At 34.3% G+C, this 24,353-nt stretch overlaps 2 protein-coding genes and 1 non-coding gene across 4 annotated transcripts; 1 reads left to right on the top strand and 2 right to left on the bottom strand.

The window, feature by feature from the left end:
• Positions 1–1,993: 1,993 nt before the first annotated feature.
• Positions 1,994–9,750, bottom strand: LOC110684348 (mRNA cap guanine-N7 methyltransferase 1-like). Its single transcript, XM_021860799.1, has 13 exons — positions 9,134–9,750; positions 8,320–8,459; positions 8,170–8,238; positions 8,006–8,077; positions 7,796–7,897; positions 7,571–7,627; positions 7,152–7,290; positions 5,385–5,449; positions 5,205–5,255; positions 4,253–4,315; positions 3,363–3,483; positions 3,083–3,144; positions 1,994–2,600 (listed from the first exon to the last, which is right to left on the bottom strand). Exons 1-13 carry the CDS (start codon positions 9,198–9,200, stop codon positions 2,505–2,507), a joined length of 1,104 nt encoding a protein of 367 aa, XP_021716491.1. The 5' UTR covers positions 9,201–9,750; the 3' UTR covers positions 1,994–2,504.
• A 5,514-nt stretch (positions 9,751–15,264) lies between these two features.
• TRNAA-UGC lies at positions 15,265–15,337 on the top strand. The gene has a single exon. It is a non-coding gene; the product is annotated as a tRNA-Ala (tRNA).
• Positions 15,338–15,492: 155 nt separating this feature from the next.
• LOC110684334 (putative beta-glucosidase 41) lies at positions 15,493–20,753 on the bottom strand. Of its 2 annotated transcripts, XM_021860782.1 has the most exons (13): positions 20,147–20,752; positions 19,967–20,033; positions 19,727–19,785; positions 18,460–18,535; positions 18,183–18,254; positions 17,913–18,000; positions 17,545–17,800; positions 17,157–17,272; positions 16,848–17,071; positions 16,719–16,750; positions 16,516–16,618; positions 16,300–16,408; positions 15,493–16,219 (listed from the first exon to the last, which is right to left on the bottom strand). In XM_021860782.1, exons 1-13 carry the CDS (start codon positions 20,288–20,290, stop codon positions 16,021–16,023), a joined length of 1,545 nt encoding a protein of 514 aa, XP_021716474.1. In that variant the 5' UTR covers positions 20,291–20,752; the 3' UTR covers positions 15,493–16,020. The 2 variants fall into 2 exon arrangements, with proteins under 2 accessions (XP_021716474.1, XP_021716482.1); XM_021860790.1 differs by lacking the exon at positions 18,183–18,254 and having other exon boundaries at positions 20,147–20,753.
• Between the last annotated feature and the right edge of the window lie 3,600 nt (positions 20,754–24,353).

Below are 24,353 nucleotides of genomic sequence, written 5' to 3'. Positions count from 1 at the left end.
AAAAAAGGAAGTGATTATATAGTGTATTAGTGTAAGTTGTACTTTGGTAGATTAATTGAGATAACCCCTCCAGCTTTCTCATTCCACGTACTTAACTGAACTTCATATGATGCTATTTGGATTCATTCAACTACTGTAAAAGTGTTTTGGAATTTAAAGATTAGGTTAATTTGCCAATTACTACCGCAAGTTAATACCACTTTGTAAATTACTACCGCAAATTAAAAAAGTTGTGAATTACTACCGCAAAAAATTTTAAGATGTTGCGATTACTACCAAACCCCCATTAAACCCAACTATGATGTCATTATATCCCTTTAACTCGTGTTTGACCATGGTTAAGGGCTTTAACCACCCCCCAAAAAGAAAATGGTTCAGGGATATAGGGCATGTTCATATTTACTTAATTTCAGTTCAGTTCAGCTCCAATCAGTTCAGTTCAGTAAATGTGAACAGACCCATAATGACGTCATGGTTAAGGGCATTAACCATGGGTTAAAGTGATATAATGACGTCATAGTTGAGTTTAATGGGGGTTTGGTAGTAATCGCAACATGTTAAAATTTTTTGCGGTAGTAATTCACAACTTTTTTAATTTGCGGTAGTAATTTACAAAGTAGTATTAACTTACGGTAGTAATTGGCAAATTTTCCTAAAGATAATTCATTGATTTTAACTTTTAAGGTACAAATAAATCAATTCACATTAATAATATGAATTTTGAACCTTTTTTTTTTTTTTTTAGGAATGAATTTTGAGCGGTTTGATTACAACATGATTCAGCTTTTCATTTTTTTTAAAATAATAATCATAAATTTATTGCATACAAACTTTATTTATTTATTTACTTTTATCATGAGATTTTATTTTTAATTTTTAATTTTTATCAAAAGTAATATTAAATTCAAATTGTGATATGATAACTTTATGTTTTTTTTTTTTGAAATAAAATTGATTCATAAATAAGTCATACGACATCTATAAAGAGATTTAGATCTAAAAAATACATAATAATTGAATCAAATAAAAACATTCTGCAAGCAAAGCTACGATCGTTGTTGCAAATCGTACATTATTCATACCCTCTTTCATATCGCTGTGATTTACAACCTTCTTCGGCGAGGGGGTCTATCGATCTGTTGTAGTCGTTCAGAAAATGTCCGTCCTATTCGTTCGATTGTTGTCGAAATATTAATCTCTTTTTCAATCCCGCACAAAATTTTACCCATGAAACAACTTTATAGCAATCCATGAAATAAAAAAACAAATCTTCCCTCAAAAGAGAGAAGAAAAACCCGGTCTTTCGAAGGAGCCAAATCCTCCTAAAGAGGAAGAAAAACCCTATCTTTCGAGGGAGAAATATTCCTCCTAAAAGAGGAAGAATTATTATAAACCTAAAGCAAGAGAAAAGGCACCAAAGAAACAACGATTGAGGCTTTCCACTGGTAAAACCGATGGAAGACCCTTCAAAATTCAACAATGGAGGCTAGGGTTTTAGAGAGAGAAGAGAGGAAAGAGAGGCTAGGGTTTTTTATATGATAACTTTATGTGGTGAGTTATATAATTGAAAATTCATCCTTTATATATGCCCTATCATAAAGTGGGAGCTGGTAAGAACAACTTCTAAAATTGGAAATAATGTAAGTAACATAGCACGTTTCCGTTTGGAAACAACCTGTTGTGTATTCCGTAGAAGACAAGAACTATGGGCAACTATAACTGGCATGAGCTTAAGCAAAACAAGAAAACATCCTCATAATTGTGTTTTAATCCTTTGTCATGAAAAGAAGATCCTGTAACATTAGCTAGTAGTCTAGTACCCATACATACGACTGTAAGAGTAGCTGCTTTCCAGGGACTTGGACTTGCTTCTTTTAAAGAAGGTTTGGCTCTGCTATTTCTATCCAATGGCCTGGTTATGCTATAAGGACTAACTGTTATAACCGAGAAAGTGCTTATGTCGGAACTAGCAAGTGACTCACCAACTCGGAAGTAAGGAAAGAGACTAAAGGGGGTATAGCAACCAAGCTACCTGAGTACACTACTATTAGCAGATCAGCTACTCTAAAGGATTACACTATTTGTTTTAAGCTCCGACACAAAACACTCTTATGATAATGTTTTATTACCTAAAATTTAATCAAATTATCAGAGCTACATTGTCACCAATATACCAGCTTTCGAAGAAAAGAGCCATAAGATCAATGTTATGGAGTATAGTTTATTGTCTTCTTGTAATGGACAGACATATAAACCTGACTAATGTTGCCTCCAATAAGGGAGAACTGCATTTTGTCAAGTCCTGCTCTGCTGCTTCCGCAAGAAGAAGCTCATGGTACTAAACTGGACAGAGCTTATAAGTAATCTCTGATTAGCAAAGCGTGCAACTGAAGCACGCCCCAAGTTTCAGGTCTGAACTACTGCCAGTATTTTGGCATCTTGACTAGGACCTGGCCCAATTGCTGCCGCAGTTAAATTTAAGCCGATACAGTATCCAGTTATAATCAATTAGTAATGTACATGATGTCCTCCTTTTGAATGGGCTTATCGTTGTCACCCTTTCTCACAATTCGCTTTTGCTTTTGGTCTGGTTGGCCTCGCTAAGATGAAACAGAAAAAGAATCTCAGAATATTATTAAATACATCACTTGATTAATCACAGAGTAGTAGTAGTAGCATTTCATTATAAAAGATTAAAGCAGATGCATAGATTAGACCAAACAAAGATAAATCGACAATTGAGACTTTTTTAAGAATTAGAGGCAAAAAGGGGAAAAGGCTGTGAGGAAATATTCAAAACTGACTGGTATAACCTCCTAGAGACTGCCAATATCTAGACGCATAAGCCGAGCCTGCATCATGATAAAATGTTCATCGGGGGGGGGGGGGGAGTATGGCTGCCTGGCCAATTATGAAGTATTTGGAGTATGAAGTAAAATTAGTAGTACCACACCCCAGTATCCTAAAAGTGGATAGAAAGTTAAGAAACATGTACTTCACGCTAGAGTAGAGAGTCTAATAGCAATTTATCTGATAGATATTTCATAGTATGATAGTAATGCTGAATCAACACATGGTTTACCTTTTTTAGCACAAAAGCCAAATATAAGTAAGCTACTTCCCACTCGTCTGGTGACAATGTGCCTGAAATTTAAGACAGCTAGAGAAATCAATACTATGGAAAGTGACAAATGTAAAAGAAGACCTCTAGTTACCAAATTTGTGCATCATAGGAGACGCATGCAGAAAAGAAATCATTCGATGTCCAACAAGAATTTTGTTTCATTTTCTTCGTTGCAATCTTACAAGTTACTACTACTGAGTGGGCGGGAGGGAAGATGATCACGAAGTACAGAACTCACTATTATCATGAGAATCACCCAAAGCACCCAGCCTCCTCATAAGTTCAACAAATTCAGGCTTCTTCAAATATTCTTCAACAAATTGATGATTGTTTTTTGCAAACACTAGTTCAAAGTCATACTGCAAATAGAACCAGTAGCATCAATGAAACTTGTTCCTCCACCAAAAGCAAGATGTATAATTCAAGATCCATTTTAACAGTATCAAAATCTTCAAAATGCGGATAAAAATTGAAGAAAAATAAGGTAGTGTCAATTGGCAATATATGCTATTTCTCATCATGTGAAATTAAAAAAAAAAAAAGCCAGATTTAACCATGACTTTTTCCATTGAGATCATCTGTAGAGGTTAATTGCAAAATTAAGAAAATGGAAATAAAACTAAAATAACCATAAGATCCGTAAAAGCAAGTTTGCAGGAAAAGAACTATTGCGAAAAGGTGTAAGCTACAACATATGAATAAGATAATAAGATGGCATCCATGGAGGATATTCTAATGCATTAAAGGGGTGAGAATGGGTTCTTCTACACTTTTAGTGATGGTTTGAGAAAGAGTTCCAAGCTCAATTGTTCAGAAAGTTTGACAATGGAAAAAGGTTTAAAACCTTGAATGAAAAATATGACATGAGAGCAAGTGAATATCATTCCATTCAATGTTTATTTGGAGCTTATCCTACATGCCAAGTTTTTTTTCCCTACAATTTACGTCATATCTTTTACACCTTTGTTTATTCAATTCTGAGAGGTTGGCAAACAAAGCTACTGGGTAGACCATATATGATTATCAAAAACAAACTGTTCAAACAGGTAAGCTTGCTATTGGTCTAACAACCCAGCACATTTCTAATTCTGAACCAATGGCTAGAAGGAGACATAATGTAATCCATACCTCTTCTGCCAGTGACTTGAAGACGGGGAAAGGGACAACCCATTCAGGACAATCAACAGCATCCTGCAAAGGGATATTAGGAATTCCATAAGACACAAATCTAAGAAAGGCAAGAAAATAGTTAATGGTTGTGACAAAACCTTGAAACCTGTAGGTTTCTACAAAACCCAAACCCAGAGAAAATCACTTCTTTTTCTTAACTTACAAAGCCTAGATAATTACACCGCTCTTATTTGGGCAACTTTTGGATTGATTAAGATCTAAAATTATTTCATGAGGTCAAAGATAGGTTTCCCAAGAACCCCAACAAATTTTGCAGCAGACCAGTCATTTAGAATGCTCAAACCTTGGTCAGATAGAGGCCACTTATCTCTGAAATAGTATTAACTAGATGAAGCCCGTGCGATGCACGGTTTGTTTGAATTTTTAAAAATAATTTTTTAATACATATATGTATGTGCTAAAATTTGTTATATATTTAGATAAAATTCCTAATATCAAAAGATAATATTTTATATTTAATTAATTTAAATTGGAAAATCTCATTCGCCAATTTTGCTTACGTGGCATTTGAATTATTTAATTATAAAAGATTTTAATAATCTCCTATTTAATTGGTAACTACTAAAATTTATAATCATACATGGCACACTAAGAAAATTAGATCCTATGTGGCTCTCTAAAAACTCGGGAAAAAACTCCCCTTTATATATATATATTAGATTTAATTGGTTACTACTAAAATTTATAATCATACATGGCACACTAAGAAAATTAGATCCTATGTGGCTCTCTAAAAACTCGGGAAAAAACTCCCCTTTATATATATATATTAGATTGTGAATTGATGAATCGGAATACATATGGATCGTTGCCTGAACAGAGTACATAATCATGCAAGTAGAGTTCTCAGATAGCAATGTCAAAAAAAAAAAAACTGACAAAGCAATACCTCTAAGTGAAACTTGTATCGGATACCAAAAGGACTGGTTGCTTTAAATTTCTGAAGCCAAAAAAAAGTTATTAGTCATATAAAGAGACGATTTCAAGCAATCCTTAATTCATTATAGAAGAATCATGAAAATAGAGCATTGGCAATAGGAAAGCAAAAAAGAGAGAGAGAGAGAAGCACCTTATCAGCATAATCCTCATCAAAACGTATCCAGTAGACACTATTTCCAAATTGTAAACCTTCCGCTGCATGTTGTTATTCAAGAAAAATTAGCATCTCCTGAAGCTAGAGTAATAATTTGGGACGCACTCTTTAAACAAAGACACCTCGTCCTAAAATACTACAACACTGCCAACAATAACTTCGTCTTTCAGCTGTGTACAACTATTCTAAATTACCCATTACAAGTTGGATTGTTATACTTCAATTCAGTGCAAAATTATCCACCACAACAGCATGAAGGACAGCTGAAAGGTATAAGTCAAAGAATAGAGACCAAATCAGCATATGATCATGCACGTATGCAGATATAGTAGATCCCCAAAGCCTAGGAATTGTATCATGACCACATGAAAACCATTATATGATCAATTATTAATACTCAAGAAATGCAAATATTAATTTAGCAGAGACCTTGGAGATGATTTCGTCTTTTCACTACAATATGAACTCCACGTCATACTACTCATACCTTTGCCCAAGTACTAGAAAAATGTCACAGAGTAGACAAATTTGGACATCCTTTGCTATGATATATCATCATAAATACATCCGACAATATATCGGATACATTAGAACATCAAAACATAAAAGCATCCAGGTCAAACTTGTCACAATACGGTAAGCAAAATTGTTCATCAGACCTTTTAAAACCACTGAATTTGAGAAATGCAAAAACATTAGTCTCAATTTTAAAACATAAAACTTCAAGAAAGGAGCTACTACCAGCCTATTCAAATACATTTATGTAAATTATAAACTTAAAAACCTTAAACAAAATAGTTAAGAAATTTGATAACAGTAATTAGATTATGCATACCAAAACTCAAACAGTGTAAACTTAAAACACAGTCATCGGTATTCAGTTAAGATCTAAGAGAGTAAAGAAAATATACTCCTGAGAGCCAGGAAAAGGTGGATAATGATAATGCCGCATACAAAAGTTTGTAGGAAGCGAAGATGTTTGCTAGTCTACACAAGAAAGAGTCCATGCTCAATCTTTGAGCTCTTGCTGAAATTTGGTTGCCTTTATATGATCCTAAGTGGTTGTTTGGTTTAACATAGGAACTTGTTTTTCCAACGTTCCAATTCCTAGGAGGTGAAAAAAGTTGTTTAGTTGATCATGGGAATTGGGAAGTAAACTTCACACATAAAGTTTAACTTCCCATATAAAGTTCAACTTACTTAGGGAGGACCAAGTGAGAAATATCATTCATTTAGTGGGAACTAGAACTTCCTATATTTTACTCAACCAAACAACTCCGCAATTTTTCAATTTCCATGAACTTCAACTTCCCATGCACTTATATCAATCAAGCAAAAAGTTAATAGAGTAGTGGCAGAAGTACAGAAAATTGATAGCCTCACCCATCAGCAAATATATTCATTACACCAACTTCTATCAAAAAATAGTATCACAGTCAGTCTATTTGTCGGTCCATGTAAGCAAACAATTGTTCCGGCAAAGCAAGAATTATGGAAGTTTTGTGAGTTACAGACAGTAATAGAAGGGTACAAGGATCACTTTTACGTATGATTTCAGCTTTAGAAATGCTAAAAAGCACTGCACAGTATTATCTTATCTTGGAATATAAGATCACCTTTGTGTGTGATGTTTAGTATAAAAACGCTAAACTTTTGTAAAACAAGACATTTGCTTGAAATTTCACTGCTTCCCATGAACACAAAATCACAAACAGAAGAAAAAAATTAATAGAAAGAAGAAACCTTCTCTGAACTTCTTGACAATAACATTGGCATCAGGCATTGTTCCAATTAAGATGCCACCTGGTCGAAGCAATGCTGAAATATTAGCCAAAGCTCGCCGTGCACGTGCCTCAGTAGACCATGAATAATGCAAGGCAAACTGCAGATACCAAAGAGTTGCAATACAAGGAGTTCAGTTTACCAATACAAAAGCATCTTCAATAAATTTGATCATAAGTATGATTAATGAGCAAAAAGGAACAGACTCTAAATCTAAGGTATATGCAATTTACTGTCAAAAAGTTCAGGAACCAATCTGCCAGCAAGTCCAATCAATAGTGATAATAGGTGACAGACTAACAAAGAAAACCCTTGGACTGATGAAGTCTAAATTTGACAAGATAAAATAAAATGTGGCTCAGCTGTGTAATATAACCCACCTGACAACTGCAAAGGTCAAAAGGGCCATCCTCTGCCAATACTCTGTCCAGCCGAACCTGAAATTATCAGCATACAATAAGAAGCATAATTAGCTATGTCCATTAAAGATTCAGTAGTTGATGATATAATGAGCTAACAGCCACATTTAAGTTAGATATATATAACTTAAATATAACTTGTAATCAAACAGAACTTCACAATTAAAAATTGCCAGTCAAAACTACCTCAAAGCAATCACCACATAAGAGACGAGCAGGGAACTTAAACTTTTTACGACGCGAATTCTTATCCGCATCACCATTATACCTTGTACGGCAATCTTCAATCTGCACAGTCTCTAAATGTAAGCTACATTGCAATTCAGTGAAAAAGTGCTTGAACATAGTTGTCAGATTAGTCAGTGATCACAGCAGAAGTAAGAGTTTATGACATACTGATCCTTCAGCAATATCGATTCCAACATAATATCCAATCTTAGCCTTGTCCCATTTTATAAGATCACCACCCTAACACACGGTGAGATAGAAAAACAATTAGACCTTTGCTGAACGATCACACGATTAAATTTTAATCACTAACAAGATAAAACCAATGCTACCTTTCCACAAGCAAGATCAAGAACAGCGTTCCCAGGACGAGCATATAGCTGAATTAACACACTTTTTATCTGCAAATCAGAACAAATGTGAGAAACTTTCATTACAAACACTACAAAAAATCTCATTTGTACATTCTTTACAAAGAATACCCAGTTGTTAAGTTTCTTCAAATGGATAATTGGGCTTGCTTCTCGTTCTTCCAATGTCTGGTTAGTCCTTGAACTGTAATGATCAGCTACATTCCGAGCAGAAATTCTTGTACTCTCATCCTCAAGGAATTCCCCATCTCCTAGAATACAACTAACAAGATATCATTCCATGGACCAATGCACAAGTATTAGATTACACTATTTCTCACCATGTTACTCGGACTTGGGTACCTAGGTACGTGTCTAAATGTCCAACTCGGCTATTTTGTGAAAATTTTCCATCACTTTGAACTAAAAATAAAGTGTGCAAGTGTCTTACCCGGGTCTTAAGAGAGTCCGACACAGGTACTTAAGGTAAAACGTACATAGCCTTCTCATTTAGAGGACGTAAAATTATACCCAGAGTGCAGGATGAAATTGGCCACACAAAACGAATTGTTCCCTCAAAACAAAAAAACCACAATATTCTAATTTCCAGAAATTCTAATACACCTTAAATACTATCATCACACCCAAGCTTATAATGGAAATTACGTACAAAAGCAAAACCTTTCTCTTAAATAATACTTCGTAAAAATTAAAAAACGCAGCTGTAATTTCCAACTTCTGGAATATTCTAGTACGATTATACTCGACACTTTGCTAACCAAGTGTAGCAAAGATAACATTCAACCAATTGTAAAGCATGAAAACAAGAACAACAAAATTAATCAAAAGAATATAATCATAAAATAAATAACCCTAAAATTAAAATTTAAAAAAAAAAATCAAATAATCAAAATCAAAACTTTGTTACAGAAAATGCAAGAATTACCTTGTGGGTTGTGTTTGAATCGCGATTGAGAAGGGCCAGAAGATGAACCTTCGTACCCACGTTTCATGATGACAAGAATATATAAAGGGTATTTAATTTAATTTAATTCAATTAATATTGAATGTGGGAAATTGAGAATAATATAAACCCTGGAATAAAATAAGCTCAGTTTGTGTGTGATAGAGAGAGAAAGAGAAAGAGAAAGAGTGTTTTGTTGGAGGGAAACAACAAACAATATAGAGAGAGAAACAAACTGATTTTTACGGAGTACTATGTGTTTTTGTGGAAATTAGAAATTCAAAGAAACTTGTTTTTTCCACTTAACAATTTTATTAGAACCAGGGCGACGTAACCAGCGATGTACGGGAAGCTCTTTTGATTTGGTTTACAAATCAAATCTTAAAAATTGCGGGTTTTTTTTTTTTTTGGGAAAACCGAACTAAAAATGGTGTGGTTTGGTTTGGACCGAAAAGTAATATGATATGGTACGATTTGAAATATCTGAATTTAATTATTATGGTTTGGTTTCGATTTCGACTACAAATCGTAAAACTTTCACCCCTATTTAAGAATCATGGTTTTATGATTTGTAGTTTTCTAAAAAATTTACTCCTACTAGAGTATACCCGTGCAATGCAGGATATATATTTTACAAAATAATATTACAAAAAATCTAATAACAAAAAGTATATTTTAAATATTTTCAAAAAAAAAAGTATATTTTAAATATGGGAAGTTAAATTTTATATGGTAACTAACTCTTATATGTGGTTAGTGGCCAACTATTATGGGAGTTATTTTATCAGTTTTATAGGGATTATCCATTCAGAGTTATAAAGGTTACCCCGTTAATGTTATAAGGGCTACTCTTTTAGTGTTATTGGTAAGATTGGAATTCCTTGTAAAATATTAAAAAAATATATATATATTGGGATTGGTAGAAAACATGATGTATACATTTTTTTGTTTCACAAAATTTCACATGTGACTGGATATACCGTGTTGTCAAGTTATTTGTTTAGTAGTTAATTAAATTATTTGGTCAAAGGTTACTCAATTAGGGGTTATTCGGCAATGATTACTCGTGTTTTGTGTGTGTCTGCCGGCCACATTGTGTGGCCAACCCTACAGAAACATGCTATTCTGATCGATTTTGATAATTATCGGAGGAATAAAAAGGTTGTTATTGAGTGATTTATAAAAATATAATAGAAATATATTTGTTATTTTTTTTAAAGGAAAATAGTGGATCTATGGTGTTTGTATTTTCTTTTAAATGAAGTACACATAAAAAGCGAATGATTTTGACGTGTTATGCGGAAAAGTTAGGAAAAAATGTGCAATGATAATATAGATTCCTTGTAATTTTGGGGTTTATAGAAAGCGAATTGTTGGATGATATATTAAAATAGGTAATTTTTGTGTGTGTGTGTGTGTGTTTTTGTGATATTGAGTAAAATAGATAGTATGCGTTAATAGGGAAAAAAATAGTAGAAGTGGAAGTTATTTGGAGGATTTTATTTTTTTATTTTTTTATAAAATGGGTGGAAGTTATTGTGGATTGCTAAATACCGCCAACGTTTTTTATCAAACCGCCATCATTTTAAGTAAAGGGACTTTCTTGCCCTTAATAAATATTTACCCAATTATTAAAAAAAAAAATTTAACTTTAATTAATTGACTACAATTACCGCGTCACTACCTACATCGGACCACCACCACTAATAGATTGACCACCACCACGAACAGAAAAGTTATCGGAAATGGATGATAATCACGGTGATTCGTCGGAAAACCAACCGCAATCTCAACCCTCGGCTTTTGAACAAGTACGATTATTTATTTAATTAGCTAGTTGTATACTAATATGATTATAAATTATGCTGAATTTGGAATAAATTAAAAATTAGCTAGTTGTATACATATATGTTGCCGTAAAACTTGATGTGAAACCGGTCAACCGGTGCACGAAACCGGTCAACCTCCCCGGAAATCGGTTTTATGCTGCGGTTGACCGCAGTTGTTAACCGGTTTTGACCACCGGTTGGCCGTGTTGGTCCACCGGTTTTCCACGCAGGTTACCGTGGGCAACCGGTGCTGAAATCCGGTTATCCGTCAAGGTCAACCGGTGGTAAAATCCGGTAACCCATGTTGGTCAACCGGTTTGCAGCTCCGGTTGAGTGTGGTGACGGTGCTTTTTTTTTTAATAAAAACTAATATTATTGTATTAACTTTTATACTAGTATGAATAATATAAATAAATATTATTCTATTTAAGATTATTATTATAATTATGATTATAATTATTAATGTTATATTGTTCGTTATTATTAATTAAAAGAATTATTTATTTGTATCAGGCGTCATTATCAGATTACGGCGGTGATGGTGTTGATTATAGCCCGCATTTTCAGACTAGAGAAGTTTTCCCGACCTATCAAGCAGCTGTTGATTGGGCTAGAGAAATTGCCACTCCAATAGGGTTCTTTTTGACAAATTCATCGTATAAGAAACAAAGAAATGGGCTTCCAATTAATTACATGAAATGTGATCGGGGGGAGAGAAACAGAGGGGAAAATCGGGACCGTGAAAATGCCACACGGAAGAACACGAAGAATAAGGGCTGTAAATGTGCGTTTCAAATCTCGGCTCGATGTTTGCGGGACATGGAAGGATGGATAATTAAATCTAAAAAGGGCTTGAAAGGCATGCATAACCATCCGCTCATGGTATATCGAGAGGGTCACCGACATGTTAGTGGTCTTAGTCCAGCTGCAAAGACGCTTGTTATTGACATGCGTTCTGCTGCAGCCAAGCCGCGTCACATTATGGCAGCCGTGAAAGAGAAGTTTCCGAATGAGAGCCCTAACAAGAGACATATCTACAATGTGAGAAGTCGTGCTCGTCTAGATGCTTGTGAAGGTTGTGAGAAGTCTTATCGACAAAAATAGTGCTTCCTAGAACTAACAACAAGAAACCCTGCACCTGGATATCAGCATCACCTCTCTCTACTAGGCATCTCTCATATATGGCCTGACTTGACACCCCCCCGTTATTCCAAATGGATGTTGGCTTGGTAACAAGTTTATCTGCTCCTATCCCTAAAAAATTCTGAAAGTCAGCCTTCAAAGACGCAACACCGCTTTGCTCTACAACAGCATCACCCTCCACAGGCAACCCAAGTATGTACTGTACATCATGGAGCATAATAGTCATCTCGCCGAACGGGAAGTGAAAAGTGTTTGTGTCTGGCTGCCAGCGCTCTACAAACGCTGAATTCAGGGCCCAGTCAATGTGATGATGCATGATGTTAACTAACCCACTCAAACCAGTACTATCAACTCGTCTACACACATCATCGGCCATAGCACTGTGCATCTCATGTAAATTTGAGCACCATTGCGTCCTAGCTTGACACTTTAACACGTCACGATCTTTTTGCGGCCCCATCCAAATTTGCGTGGCGATGTGACCTGCGTAACTGGGAATGAGACTACCATCCTTGGGACCACCCGACATTTGAGCTTGAACAAGCCATGAAGTATCATTCGATGCTCGGATAACACGAATTTTACGAGTTCGGGAAGTACCAACTCCAGTACTCTGAAATATACCATCAGCACCTCTCTTCAAAGTGACTCCAGACGACGTCTGGCCTTGCTCTCCCCTGCCTCCCCGGCGTCGAACAGATCTCAAACTCTCATCATCGTAAATCAAATCATTAATTTGATCCTCGTCCCACTCTTCCTCTTCCTCCTCCTCCTCCTTGTCCTCACCCTCACGTCCCTGAACCTCATTATCAACACATACGCCATCAGCTATAGGAGCTGATGACCTCAGTCTCCTAGTCGAAGCAGTCACTGCACGAGTCCTTGTATGTCTCTCACCCGAGCCATCAATACGATCAAACGTCATTTTGAGCCTACCCAACTGTCGTCATAACCAAATGAACAAAATATTTACAATCAATTATAATAATAATGATAATAAAATAACTATAATAACCATAACTGTAAAAAAAAAAAAAACAATAACAATCATAATATTAGTCCCTCCCTTTTTCATAATAATAATGATGATAAAAATTAGTACTGTGACCATTGTCCCTCACAGGTTCACTGTCCCTCAATTTTTCATAAAATATCATTGAGAAACAGTAATTGTCTGATATTCGAGCAGGGAGGAGCATCATGTGATCTATATGCAGTGTCAAATAGAAGAAAAAAATCCACAATTTAAGCTTTTTTCTCCAGCCAATATGCAACATTATCCATTAATGTGGAGTTCCTTTCAACATTAAGGACGCTTAATTGTGCCATGTATCTAGATGCATAAATTCTAGCTATTACCCCAAAGTCAACACCGAATAGATCAAAGTTGTCCATTCTAACTAGACAATACCTAACCAAACAGTGACCAAGTCCTCTTCACTTAAAGACTCCATCTAACTAGAACCTTAAACTACTTTTAAGTCCACAACCTTAAATTAAACCTTCACTAGCTGCTTTCCTCTATCTTTCCTTGTTACAATTACAAATATTAAAACTTTAAATGATCATATTAATACAATTGCATCCAATTCAAAGATGAAAGCATATTTTATAGTGCTCATAGTGTTAGGTTGCCTTGTTGCTCTAATCAATTAGCAAATATGTAGGGGAATCTTTCCATGAGGAATGTGTAGGTCTACCAGACTGCCATTGCTTTGGAGTTTGGACTCTTTGAAGTTGTTGAGGTTGGTTTTAGAACCTTAAGGACAGCTTTGTGGTAAATATGTGTATATAAACAACTTTGCCGATGTTCACTTGATTGGTTATGTCTTCTGATATGATTCCATTACTTGCTCGGTTTTTCTGTGGCCTTGGGAAATTATCTAGACACGTCAAATATTTGTATACATATTGTAAGATGTTTCTCTACATTTATCCTAGGGTCACCAATGATGTCTCACATTGATGAATTTTGACACTGACGCTTGATGCTAACAGAATTTGACACCTCTATTTCATATTTAACTTTTTCACATTTGTTGTTAGTCGGTCCAAAACAAGGTGTTACAGAAGAAGACTATTGCATGAAGGAATGGGATGCAGATGAGCAGGCAAAAGGGCTTCATAAAGTAAGCATGAAATTTGCCGAAGGCAGCAAGAATGAGAGAAGTTCTACAACCAACAATTATGTATCAGAAGATGGTAGCACTCCACGGGGAACAATGAGCCGCTTGTTACCGGTGACTTGTGAACCTGTGACCACCGCCATTAACCGGTTATGGTTGCCATTTGCCGGTGATAGTCAACCGGTTTTCCACGCCGGTTAACGGCGACGGTCACAAGGTTACAATCGCCGGTAACCTTAATTCGAATTTAAAAAAAAACAAAAATAAAAAAACAACCACCGTCGCTGGTACCTAACCGGCGTGGTAAACCGGTTTGCCGCTGCCGTTAACCGGTTTCGATCGCCGTTAACCGCAATTGGCCAATCGGTTTTACACGCCGGTTTCCAGCGATCGAGTTTTTTTTTTTAAAAAAATACAGAAAAAAAAAAACACAGAAACTAACCTCTTTTCTCGAATTTCCAGCCATGAAAACACCAGGCCACCGCCGCCTACTGCCGCCTTCCGCTGATTTGTGGTCACTAAGTGTGTGATTGTGGTGGTTGTTGAGAAAGAAAGTGGTGGTTGTGGTGTTTGATGGGGCAGTAAAAAATAAAAGGGTAAAAAATAAACTAAAAAAATAATTAGGGTTTAATAAGGGTAATAACGACATTTTGCTTGAAATGAGGGCGGTTTTGATCATTTTGGATGGCGGTATTTAACACCCCCCAAGTTCGATATTGCTAGCGAGCGCCCCGGGGCGTTAGATAAGGATAAATTATATTGGTTGAAATGGTATTAAGTTAGAAATTCATGACAAAATCACGCGTCGTTCGGTGTAATTAATGTTAATTTTACTCTAATATTTGCATTTTAATTATCTTATCCAACGCCCTGGGGGCGCTCATTAGCTTTTGAATATATAGATTTAATTAGTGCTTACTCTGCAATTATAATATAGATTTATTGCAAAAGCAACTCAATCATGGGGCATAAACCTAGGTTTAATTATTGCTTATTTGAATATATATTATTAGTTGGGGATGTAGCTCAAATGGTAGAGCGCTCGCTTTGCATGCGAGAGGCACGGGGTTCGATCCCCCGCATCTCCATTTTTGTATGTTTATTTTTCTGCTCACACTCCTTATTTTAAGATTTTGTTTGGTTTTAAAAAAAAAATTATTACTACGTGTATTGTAGTTGAACAATTGTATTGACAAAGAACCTTATAGAAGAACAATAAGCCAAATTAAATACTAGTATTGACTTCTTTCGAATTTGTAAGCATATAAATGATTATCAAGTACAAGTGTTCGTTTGATTGACAACACAAAACCCTGGAAGTCCCCCCTCGAAGAATGATTATTGGTAACTCTAGAAGAATTTTTTCTTAGTCGTCTACGTCGAAACTAAAATACAGAAATGCCTATTGATCATGAATCACTCTGCCTGTTACAAAGGGCTTCTCCTACCCAAATATGAATTTCTTTAAAGTGTAAAGTATGATGACTTTCTTTCAAGTGTACAGTACATGTACATAAGTTGTTACAACTTCAAAATGATTGGTTTTGAAATTTGTATAATCACATATTTAATTCATGAAGAGATCAACTGTCAATGGCATCTTAATTATGACCCTAAAATTGGTACCAATCTCGATCACTGACAGTTTCTTTCTTCTTCCTCGCAGTATTCTCTATGTCCTGTGTCTCCTGTCGTGTACATTGCGCCAATGTATATACAAGTTCAAGAACGAATGATGTACATAATGGAAGAAGAAGCAAAGCAAATTAAGTTAGGAATCTTTGTGCAGACTATTATCATCGAGCCTCAGGAAATTTTTGAACCATTTGACAGAATGCTTAGGTATTCTTGTTAGATTGTTCTTGTAGTCCACATAGTAAAGTCCAAACCGATGCGTATAACCAAGATTCCACTCCCAATTATCTAGCAAAGACCATACAAAGTATCCTCGTACATCACAGTTATCTTGCCTGGACATTAATATCAAATTAGCACGTTTGTAGACATAGAAATTAACAATAACATGCATAGAACTGAATTTCGCGTATACCTTATTGCAGCAGAGAGATTTGAGAGGTAGTCTCTATGAAAACCTATTCTTTTATCATCTTGCAAGGCATCGTTTAAGGCTACATGTGGTCCATCCTGTTCATCCATGCCTAGCACAATTTAAACTTTTATCAGTCTAATTGTTTACGGTAAACATGTAACTTTATAAGAGTTTATGCTATACAATGAACTAAAACTAGAGTAGCAGAAAGTTTACCATTTTCAGTAATGAACATTGGTAGGTTGCTATACCTATCCCGCACATACTTTGTCAATGAACGCAGTCCCCATGGCACGATGGCTAGCCACCTTGAAGCAGCCTAAGAGAAGAGCATAACAGTGTAAATTGCCAAAAGCATTGGTAAAGACTATGATTGAAAATAATGCAGTACATATGCCAGAAATATGTAGGGAGATTACCCTTTCTCCGATTGGTACACCAAACCTATAATCTGCATCCAAAGGTAGCAATTAATTATTCATATTCAAAGATATAGTTAGCAACTTTGCATCATTAGCAATAGATGATAAAGGGGGTCGTTCTCTTACGAGAAGTAATGACTGCAGAATCAGTTGAGGCATCTTGAAGCACAAATTTCCTGAATCGGGTTCTATCATTTCGAGCATACAATGTCGTGTAATGGTTAATGCCAACAAAATCCAATGACTTGGTAAGTAATTTGGATATCTCAGGTGTGATCTCAGGAAGCCTGCTTCCCACAAGCTCCTGCATTGATTTTGGATAGTGACCAAAGAACAGTGGATCAAGGAACCTGATCATTTTACAATTTTAGTGTTATTAAGTTTACAGCAGAGCAATCTTACTAAAAAAACAATGTACAGAGTTGAAGTAATCACCATCCTAGCGAGAAATCCATTGCCCGTTGTGCAGCATCTGTGTCTTCTTTTTTACTTGTTATTGGCTCATACCATTTTGCATCTAATGCAATCCCAATTAACCCTCCTTGTTTTTCCTAGCAAAACAAACAGCGTTTCATTTCATGTCTTTGCCTCATGAATCCTAACTAATGAGACACATACTGCATAATTACTCCCCCGGTCATATTTTAATCTATACATCAGGAATTTGCATGGAAACTAGGAGAGTGAAACAGGAAGATAAAAAGTTAAATGGAATTATGGCTCAAAACTTAAAAGAATAGTAGGCCAAAAAAAGTTAATTTCAATAGAAAAATTTAGAAAGGAAGAACTTACTACGAAGAGAATGTATAAAGTAAGTGATTACCTTGAATTTTCTTTGATAAGTATGGTAGACAACAGCATGAGAAAGGAGGATATTGTGAGCTGCCACATAAGGCTCAACGGATGATTTCCCCTTCTTACAAACCAAATGACCAAGAAATGAGCATCTTCCGGGAGCTTGTACACCAGAATCATAGCCACTGATTGAGAAACCATGAGGCTCATTGAAGGTGATCCAATGTTTCACTCTATCCCCAAAAGCTTCAAAGCATGTTGATGCAAAATTCTCGAAGTCTTTACTGGAGAAGCAAGTTGATTAGGTCCATCAAGCAAATTAGTCGGAATTCTGATACCATTCGATCACAACTAATTTACAAGTGCATTGATACTTATTGGATTAATGTTACTTACATTACTTGATTGTCCAACCATCCTTCATAACGGTCTTCAAGAGCCTGTGGAAGATCCCAATGGTACAAGGTTACATAGGGCTGAATTCCTGATTGACAGATATTTTGTTAATGCCATTTTCGTTATAGAGTAATAACTTTTTATAGAATCTACTACTACATATTATATCTGTCCGGATTTAGCTATCACAAGCTAGTTTAGATTAGACTACAAATTTGAAAATTAATTCCGAATGGAGAGAGTACATGCTCATTGTTATAACTTAGTCACCTTTCTCAAGCAAAGTATCAATAAGATTGTTGTAGTAATCTATTCCTTCCGGGTTTGGTTCTCCTGTACCATCTATGATGTAAAAGGAAGAAATTAATTAAGAATTTTGTTATTAATAATTGTTAGAATTTATTTCTCAATTGCCTTAGAAAATTTTTGACTAACTATCAAAATCATCAATAAAACATAAAGAATGAAGAAGAGAAAGGTGAAGTATGATGATGGACTCTTAAACCATAATTTTATTTTTTGGTTAAGACTTTTATAGAAATCTTACTTGGAAAAATTCTTGGCCATGAAATCGAAAATCTGTAAGAATCCATTCCCAAATCCTTCATCAACTCTACATCGCTCTGTTTATTATTATGAGCCCATTTACAGGGAATAAAAACAAAGAAAAAGATGTTAATAATTTTGAAGTGTACTTATTCATTTTAAATTTGTTCAATGAATCCAGCATATATGAAAAGAAAACACATGAATTTTATTTGACAAAAGGACTATTACATTTTAATATTTATGTTATTTTATTATGAAACAAACCACTACTTGACTATTATACAAATGTATTAATCATAAAGTCTTATGATTAACATGAAATCATTTAGAAATCATTCAAATTAGGTAACCAATATTATACATTATCATGAATGGGGGGAATGAATGTGCTAATTCAACTTATTCTTGCTAAGCACAAGTCCTTAATACATTAAAAAAGAGTTTTTTTTTTTTGAATAATTTTGCTGTAAGGCAACATTTAGCGAAGGCTATCTACCAAAATAACATACTTTTGCATTTCTCTTTTATGGACTCTAGTTATGCGACTTAAGTCTATTGAGAAGCAAACTGAGTAGCAGATCATATTTATATGCACCATGATATTGATCGTTGATACTAAACTTTCTTATATCATATTTTAATAAGTTATGTTACTATCTCGAGAAAAGATTAGCTAACATTTCCTTCCAAAAATCACAATCAATGCAGAGTAAGTACAAATAAGAATGTCAAGTAATTGGACTTCTTTTCTTGATAAATCCTCATCAAATCATTAATCCTATCATTAATAATAATTGTTTTCTCTTTAACGTCACTAATAATATCCACACAGAGTCTACCATCAAAAAACAAAGACACTATTTTTTTTTTCTTGATATTTCCAATTTAGTTGTAAAGTTAAATCAAATTGGAATACTTATAACTTTATAAGTTACGGAGTACTACGCAGAGTATAAGATTCGCCTTTAACAATACTCCCTTGTTTCTGTATTTGACATTCTCATTTTGACTGTACATGTTTGTCTACGATTAATACAAACAAATCAAACTAACACCTAAGTCTTGACTATTTTTTCTTATACTCCCATAAAATATAATTTAGAAGATTCTCTCCTATCGTAAACAGTTACAAGCTTACAACTCTTTTAAGTTTCTAATTAGAACATGAAAAAATAAATGAAGCAATTAGAACACATAAACATTTGACCTTTATAAATAATTTTTAAATTTAAAAAAAAAAAAAAACCAAATTTTACAAAACTTACCTTAAATCTATGGTATTGATCAACAGCTACATCTGCATTACTGAAATCCAAAATCCTCCCTAACAAATAAATGAAGCAATTAGAGCACATAAACATAATGCTCATTAATTCGTAATGCAATCATAGTCAATATAACAAGAACTTCTTAATATAAATTGAGTAATTAACAAGTTAGCTAGAAATTTAGAACTAATTAATAAATTTGAAAATTACTGAAATAAAAATTAATTAAAAAAAAACCTGGGAGCCTTGAAAAAGTGTCCCATATACTCTGCCCTCGATTTCCTTCATTTACAGCTCCTTCAAACTGCAGAAAAAACGTACCAAAAATTAAATAAAAAAGATTAAAATAAGGTCATCTAAATAAAGAAAAAATACAGAAAATAAAATTTAGAATAAAGGAAATTAAATTTAAAAAACCTGAAAAGCTGAAGAAGCGGTGCCAAAGATAAACCCATCTGGAAAATCAGCTCGACTAATAATTTGAGAATTAATTGGAATTACACAGAAGAAAAATAAGCAATTTGCCGCAAAAAACAGAGCAAATTTTAATGAAGGCGTCATTTTCTAAGTATTAATTAAATGATATTTTCATAAATCCTAAAATGTGTAACTATATTAGAAATTAATGTGTTTTTTCTTATTTGTTGTCTTAGCTTTAAAGATGAGAAAAAAAAAAAAAAATGAAAAGTGACTAGAGTTTGGAAATTAATTTCTGGGTTGCTTGAAAAAATATATAAAATGGGAGTTGAGGTTGGGAGTAAAGCTAATGTTTGAAAACGTGGACATGTGGTTTTTATATACGTATGTGTGAAGAGGTGTGCTTTGAGTACACGTTACTAAAGTTGTGATGGTCTATCTTTACGGAGGTGCAACATGGATGGGAATTGGGAAGAATCAAAACAAGGTCGGAACTCGAATGGTTCGGGTTAATTTTAGGTTGGAATATTTACTGATTCGAGTTAATTTTGGGTTGGGAATATTTACTTAACTGAACCAAATTGATTAAAGCTTAACTAAATTGATTGGAGCTGAAATGAACTGAATAGAGCTGAAAAAAATATTTTATGAGATAAGGAAATTAGAAACTGAACTGAACTAAACTGGAATAAAGCTGAAGGGAACATGCCCTAAGACCTAATTGAACCTAAACAAAAATTAGAAATTTTAATTTCAAGATTTTAGATCGAATCAATTAAGCTAGGATTAGCTCTGGACCGAACAAGAAAATCGGTCCAAAACCGAAACTGGACTGGTTTTAGATTATTTTTTTTTTTGAAAAAAATTAAAATCTTTCAATAATATTATTAAAAAAAAAGGGACTAACATAAAGAAAAACATTATGTAAGTCTAATACGAAGTAAAAAAACATATTAAATTAAAGTTATTCTAACTTGTTAAGGATAATCTTAACCTTTTTAAAAGTTCTAATGCATAAATTAATGCAACAAGCTGATCCGATCCGAGACCCATTTCTCGATCGAGAGACTGGACCGGTTAATTTGGTTTGGTCCAGTCCATTTTGTTTTGGTAATTTTGAACTCTAAGTTAGTTATGTATGTTTATTTTTTTTGTTAATTAATTAGATTGAAAATATCTAACTCAAACTAACAATTATTTTTGTTTGAGCTAAATTATTTTATTGAATTGAAATTATTTCTGCTAATTCTCTATTATAAGTATTCTTTAAGGTTACTAATTTTATGGATTATTAAAAATTATTTGTACTTAACGAAATAATTTGCTGAATTGAACTGAACTGAAATTAATTTTACTAAACTTTATTTTATTTTTTTATAATTATATTTTGGAAATTTTGTTTTTTACCACCTTCAAATAACCACTTAATTGAATTTACCACCTCCAAAAAAAAAAGATTTACTTTACCACCACCAAAATTTCCAAAAATTCGATTTTACCACCAACTACCAGATTCCATCCATGAATCTGTTAGTAGGGCCCACATTTTTGACGTTTCTTCTTCATCTTCCCCGATCTTCCATGTCAACCAACCAGCAACGAAATCAACTACCTCGGTTGGTCGGAATTTCGTGTGGGTTTCGCGTCTGGGTGGTGGTGGTTTCGAGTCGCGATGGTTTCGCGTCTGGCTGGCGTGGTTTCTGGTCTGGGTGGTGGTGGTGGTTTTGAGTCGGGGTGGTTTCGCGTCTGGGTGGCGGTTGTTTCTGGTCTGGGTTTGGATGGTGGTGGGGTTGGTCGTAGCTGTTAGGTGGTGGCTAGGGTTTTGAGGTCGAAAATTGGTGGAAAGGGGTAGAAATCGGTGCAGATGTGGTGTGCGGTGCGGTGGTAGCGATTAGGTGGTGGGTTGGTCGTAGCTATTAGGTGTTGACTAGGGTTTTGAGGTCAAAAATTGGTGGAAAGGGGGTCGAAATCGGCGCGGATGTGGTGTGCGGTGCGGTGGTAGCGGTTAGGTGGTGGGGTTGGTCGTAGCTGTTAGGTGGTGGCTAGGGTTTTGAGGTCGAAATCGGTGTGGTGGCTGTGGGTCCCGACGGTGGCTGGTAGCGGTTAGGTGGTGGGGGCTGGTTGTAACGGTTAGGTGGTGGGGCTAGTCGTAGCCGGTCCGGCGGTGGGGGTCCCGACGGTGGCAGCAACCACCGGTTGCTTGATGGGGATTTTTTTATTTTTTATTTTGTTTTTTTATTTATTTTTTTAAAACTTAACCAATAATATGGCGACACGTGTGCAAGGTAGGCCCCACTAACGGATTTTTGGACGGAATCCGTTAGTTGGAGGTGATTGGTGGTAAAACTGATGTTTAATTTTTTTATGAGGTGGTAAAGTAAATGTTTTTTTTGGAGGTGGTAAATTCGACAAAGTTGTTATTTGAAGGTGGTAAAAATCAAAATTTCCTTATATATTAAAGTATTGTTTTAACAAGGTAAAGAAATTAATGCCTAAGTATGATTTTTAAAAGATGGATGGATTTAAAAACAACTAGCATTCTATCCCGTGCAATGCATAGTTTGTTTATAGATACATAATATAATTTTTAATTTTATAATATGTTTTTTTATTGGAAAATGAATAGTTTATAAAAGATAAAAAGGGGTGAAAATTGAATGTAATTGTTATTGATATTAAGTTAGGGGAAAGTGAACCAAACATTCATTCATGTATTGAATTAAAGCTAGTGTATTTTTTTTTTTTAATACAAGAAAGGTTTAATGAGATGACATGTGACATTGGTGAAAAATATAATTTACATTTGGCATGATGAGGATGATTATTTGTGTTTTTAAGTACTAAGTATAGATATAGATATAAATTTGGATAAAGTTATTGAGTAAAAGCGTGTTCAACAAGAGTGTTTTTAATGCTTATATATTGCCCTAAGGGTTATGTATAGCATTACCCTATTATATATATGGAAAATGCTATACATATGCCTTAGGGCTACATATAAGCATTAAAAATACACTTGAAAATTGTTTTAATTTAGAAAATCATGACAAGTTCACACTAATTACACTGATCTACACGTGTTTTGTTATGAATTCCTAATTTTATACAATATCCAAGAGTGTTTTTAATGCTTGTGTATAGCATTACCCTCATGGCCTTATTCTATAGCTTTAATTAGGGGTGTCCATAATTCGGATAAAAATCGAAATCCAATCCAATCCAAACCGAATTATCAATTCAGATCGGATCCGAACTTTAAATCGGATCGGATCGGATTGAGATTTTTTGGAAATTCGGATTTTAGGATTGGATCGGATTAACCCTAATTGGATCCAATCCAAACCGAAAACCGAATTGTAAAATTAAGCTTGTATAAATATGGATTTCTGTATATTTTGAAGTTTAACTCAAATACTTAATACTACATAAAATAAATTAGAGAGACTTTGTATTAATTAATTAATGACTTGACGTTGAACTATGTATTTTAATCATGATTTTGAAGACTTTTATTTATAGTAAAGCTTTATTTTTATAATTGTATTAGGCGCTAAAAAAATAATGTATTATAATTCGGATTTTCGGATCGGATCCAAATAACCGAATTGTAATTCGGATTGGATCGGATTGGATCAAGAGAGAAATTCGGATCGGATCGGATTGGAAAATTGAAAACCGAATTATATTTCGGATTGGATCGGATTTGGACTAAATCCAAACCGAAAACCGAATGGACACCCTTAGCTTTAATGGGAAAAAAAATATTAGAAAGTATTTATTTTTAAAGGTAATAGCTAACAGTTTATTGATAACTTGCAATTATTACCACGGCTAACAACCTTGTCTCTCTCTATTACCATCTCAGCTACAAATAAATCTTGTAGAATCTATCAAAATAATAAATATATAAATATCATAAAAGTGAAAATAATCCATTGTATCAACAAGTCTTTCAAGCTCTTTAAGATTAATGTTTCTTTTTTTTTTAAAAAAAAAAAAAACTCTTTAAGATTAAAAAGAAGAAAAAAAAATAAAAAATAAATAAAATAACACCCAAAGTAATGCCCGAATCACATACTAATTTAAGACTTTGACTATAAGCTAGGTAAGAATTCTCTCCATTTTCAAATGACATGTCAAAATCTTGGTTATCATCAAAATAAGGATTCCAGTTATGTTACTTGGTGATAAGTCTTGTTTATAACAG

Source organism: Chenopodium quinoa, unplaced genomic scaffold (genome assembly GCF_001683475.1).
Source record: "Chenopodium quinoa cultivar QQ74 unplaced genomic scaffold, ASM168347v1, whole genome shotgun sequence".
Classification (NCBI taxonomy): domain Eukaryota; kingdom Viridiplantae; phylum Streptophyta; class Magnoliopsida; order Caryophyllales; family Amaranthaceae; genus Chenopodium; species Chenopodium quinoa.
The sequence above is the reverse complement of the archived record's forward strand: the minus strand, read 5'-3'. Positions and strand labels throughout refer to the sequence as shown.

What these genes read in the sequence shown, in the direction of transcription:
- LOC110684348 (XM_021860799.1), bottom strand. Translation starts at nt 9,200, where the DNA reads ATGAAACGTGGGTACGAAGGTTCATCTTCTGGCCCTTCTCAATCGCGA. An exon ending in ATTCAAACACAACCCACAAG is followed by an intron (nt 8,460 to 9,133) that starts GTAATTCTTGCA and finishes GTTGTATTCTAG; the next exon opens with GAGATGGGGAATTCCTTGAG. An exon ending in TGAAGAAACTTAACAACTGG is followed by an intron (nt 8,239 to 8,319) that starts GTATTCTTTGTA and finishes TCTGATTTGCAG; the next exon opens with ATAAAAAGTGTGTTAATTCA.
- LOC110684334 (XM_021860782.1), bottom strand. Translation starts at nt 20,290, where the DNA reads ATGACGCCTTCATTAAAATTTGCTCTGTTTTTTGCGGCAAATTGCTTA. An exon ending in CACTTTTTCAAGGCTCCCAG is followed by an intron (nt 19,786 to 19,966) that starts GTTTTTTTTTAA and finishes TTTATTTGTTAG; the next exon opens with GGAGGATTTTGGATTTCAGT. An exon ending in AATGTTCATTACTGAAAATG is followed by an intron (nt 16,409 to 16,515) that starts GTAAACTTTCTG and finishes AAATTGTGCTAG; the next exon opens with GCATGGATGAACAGGATGGA.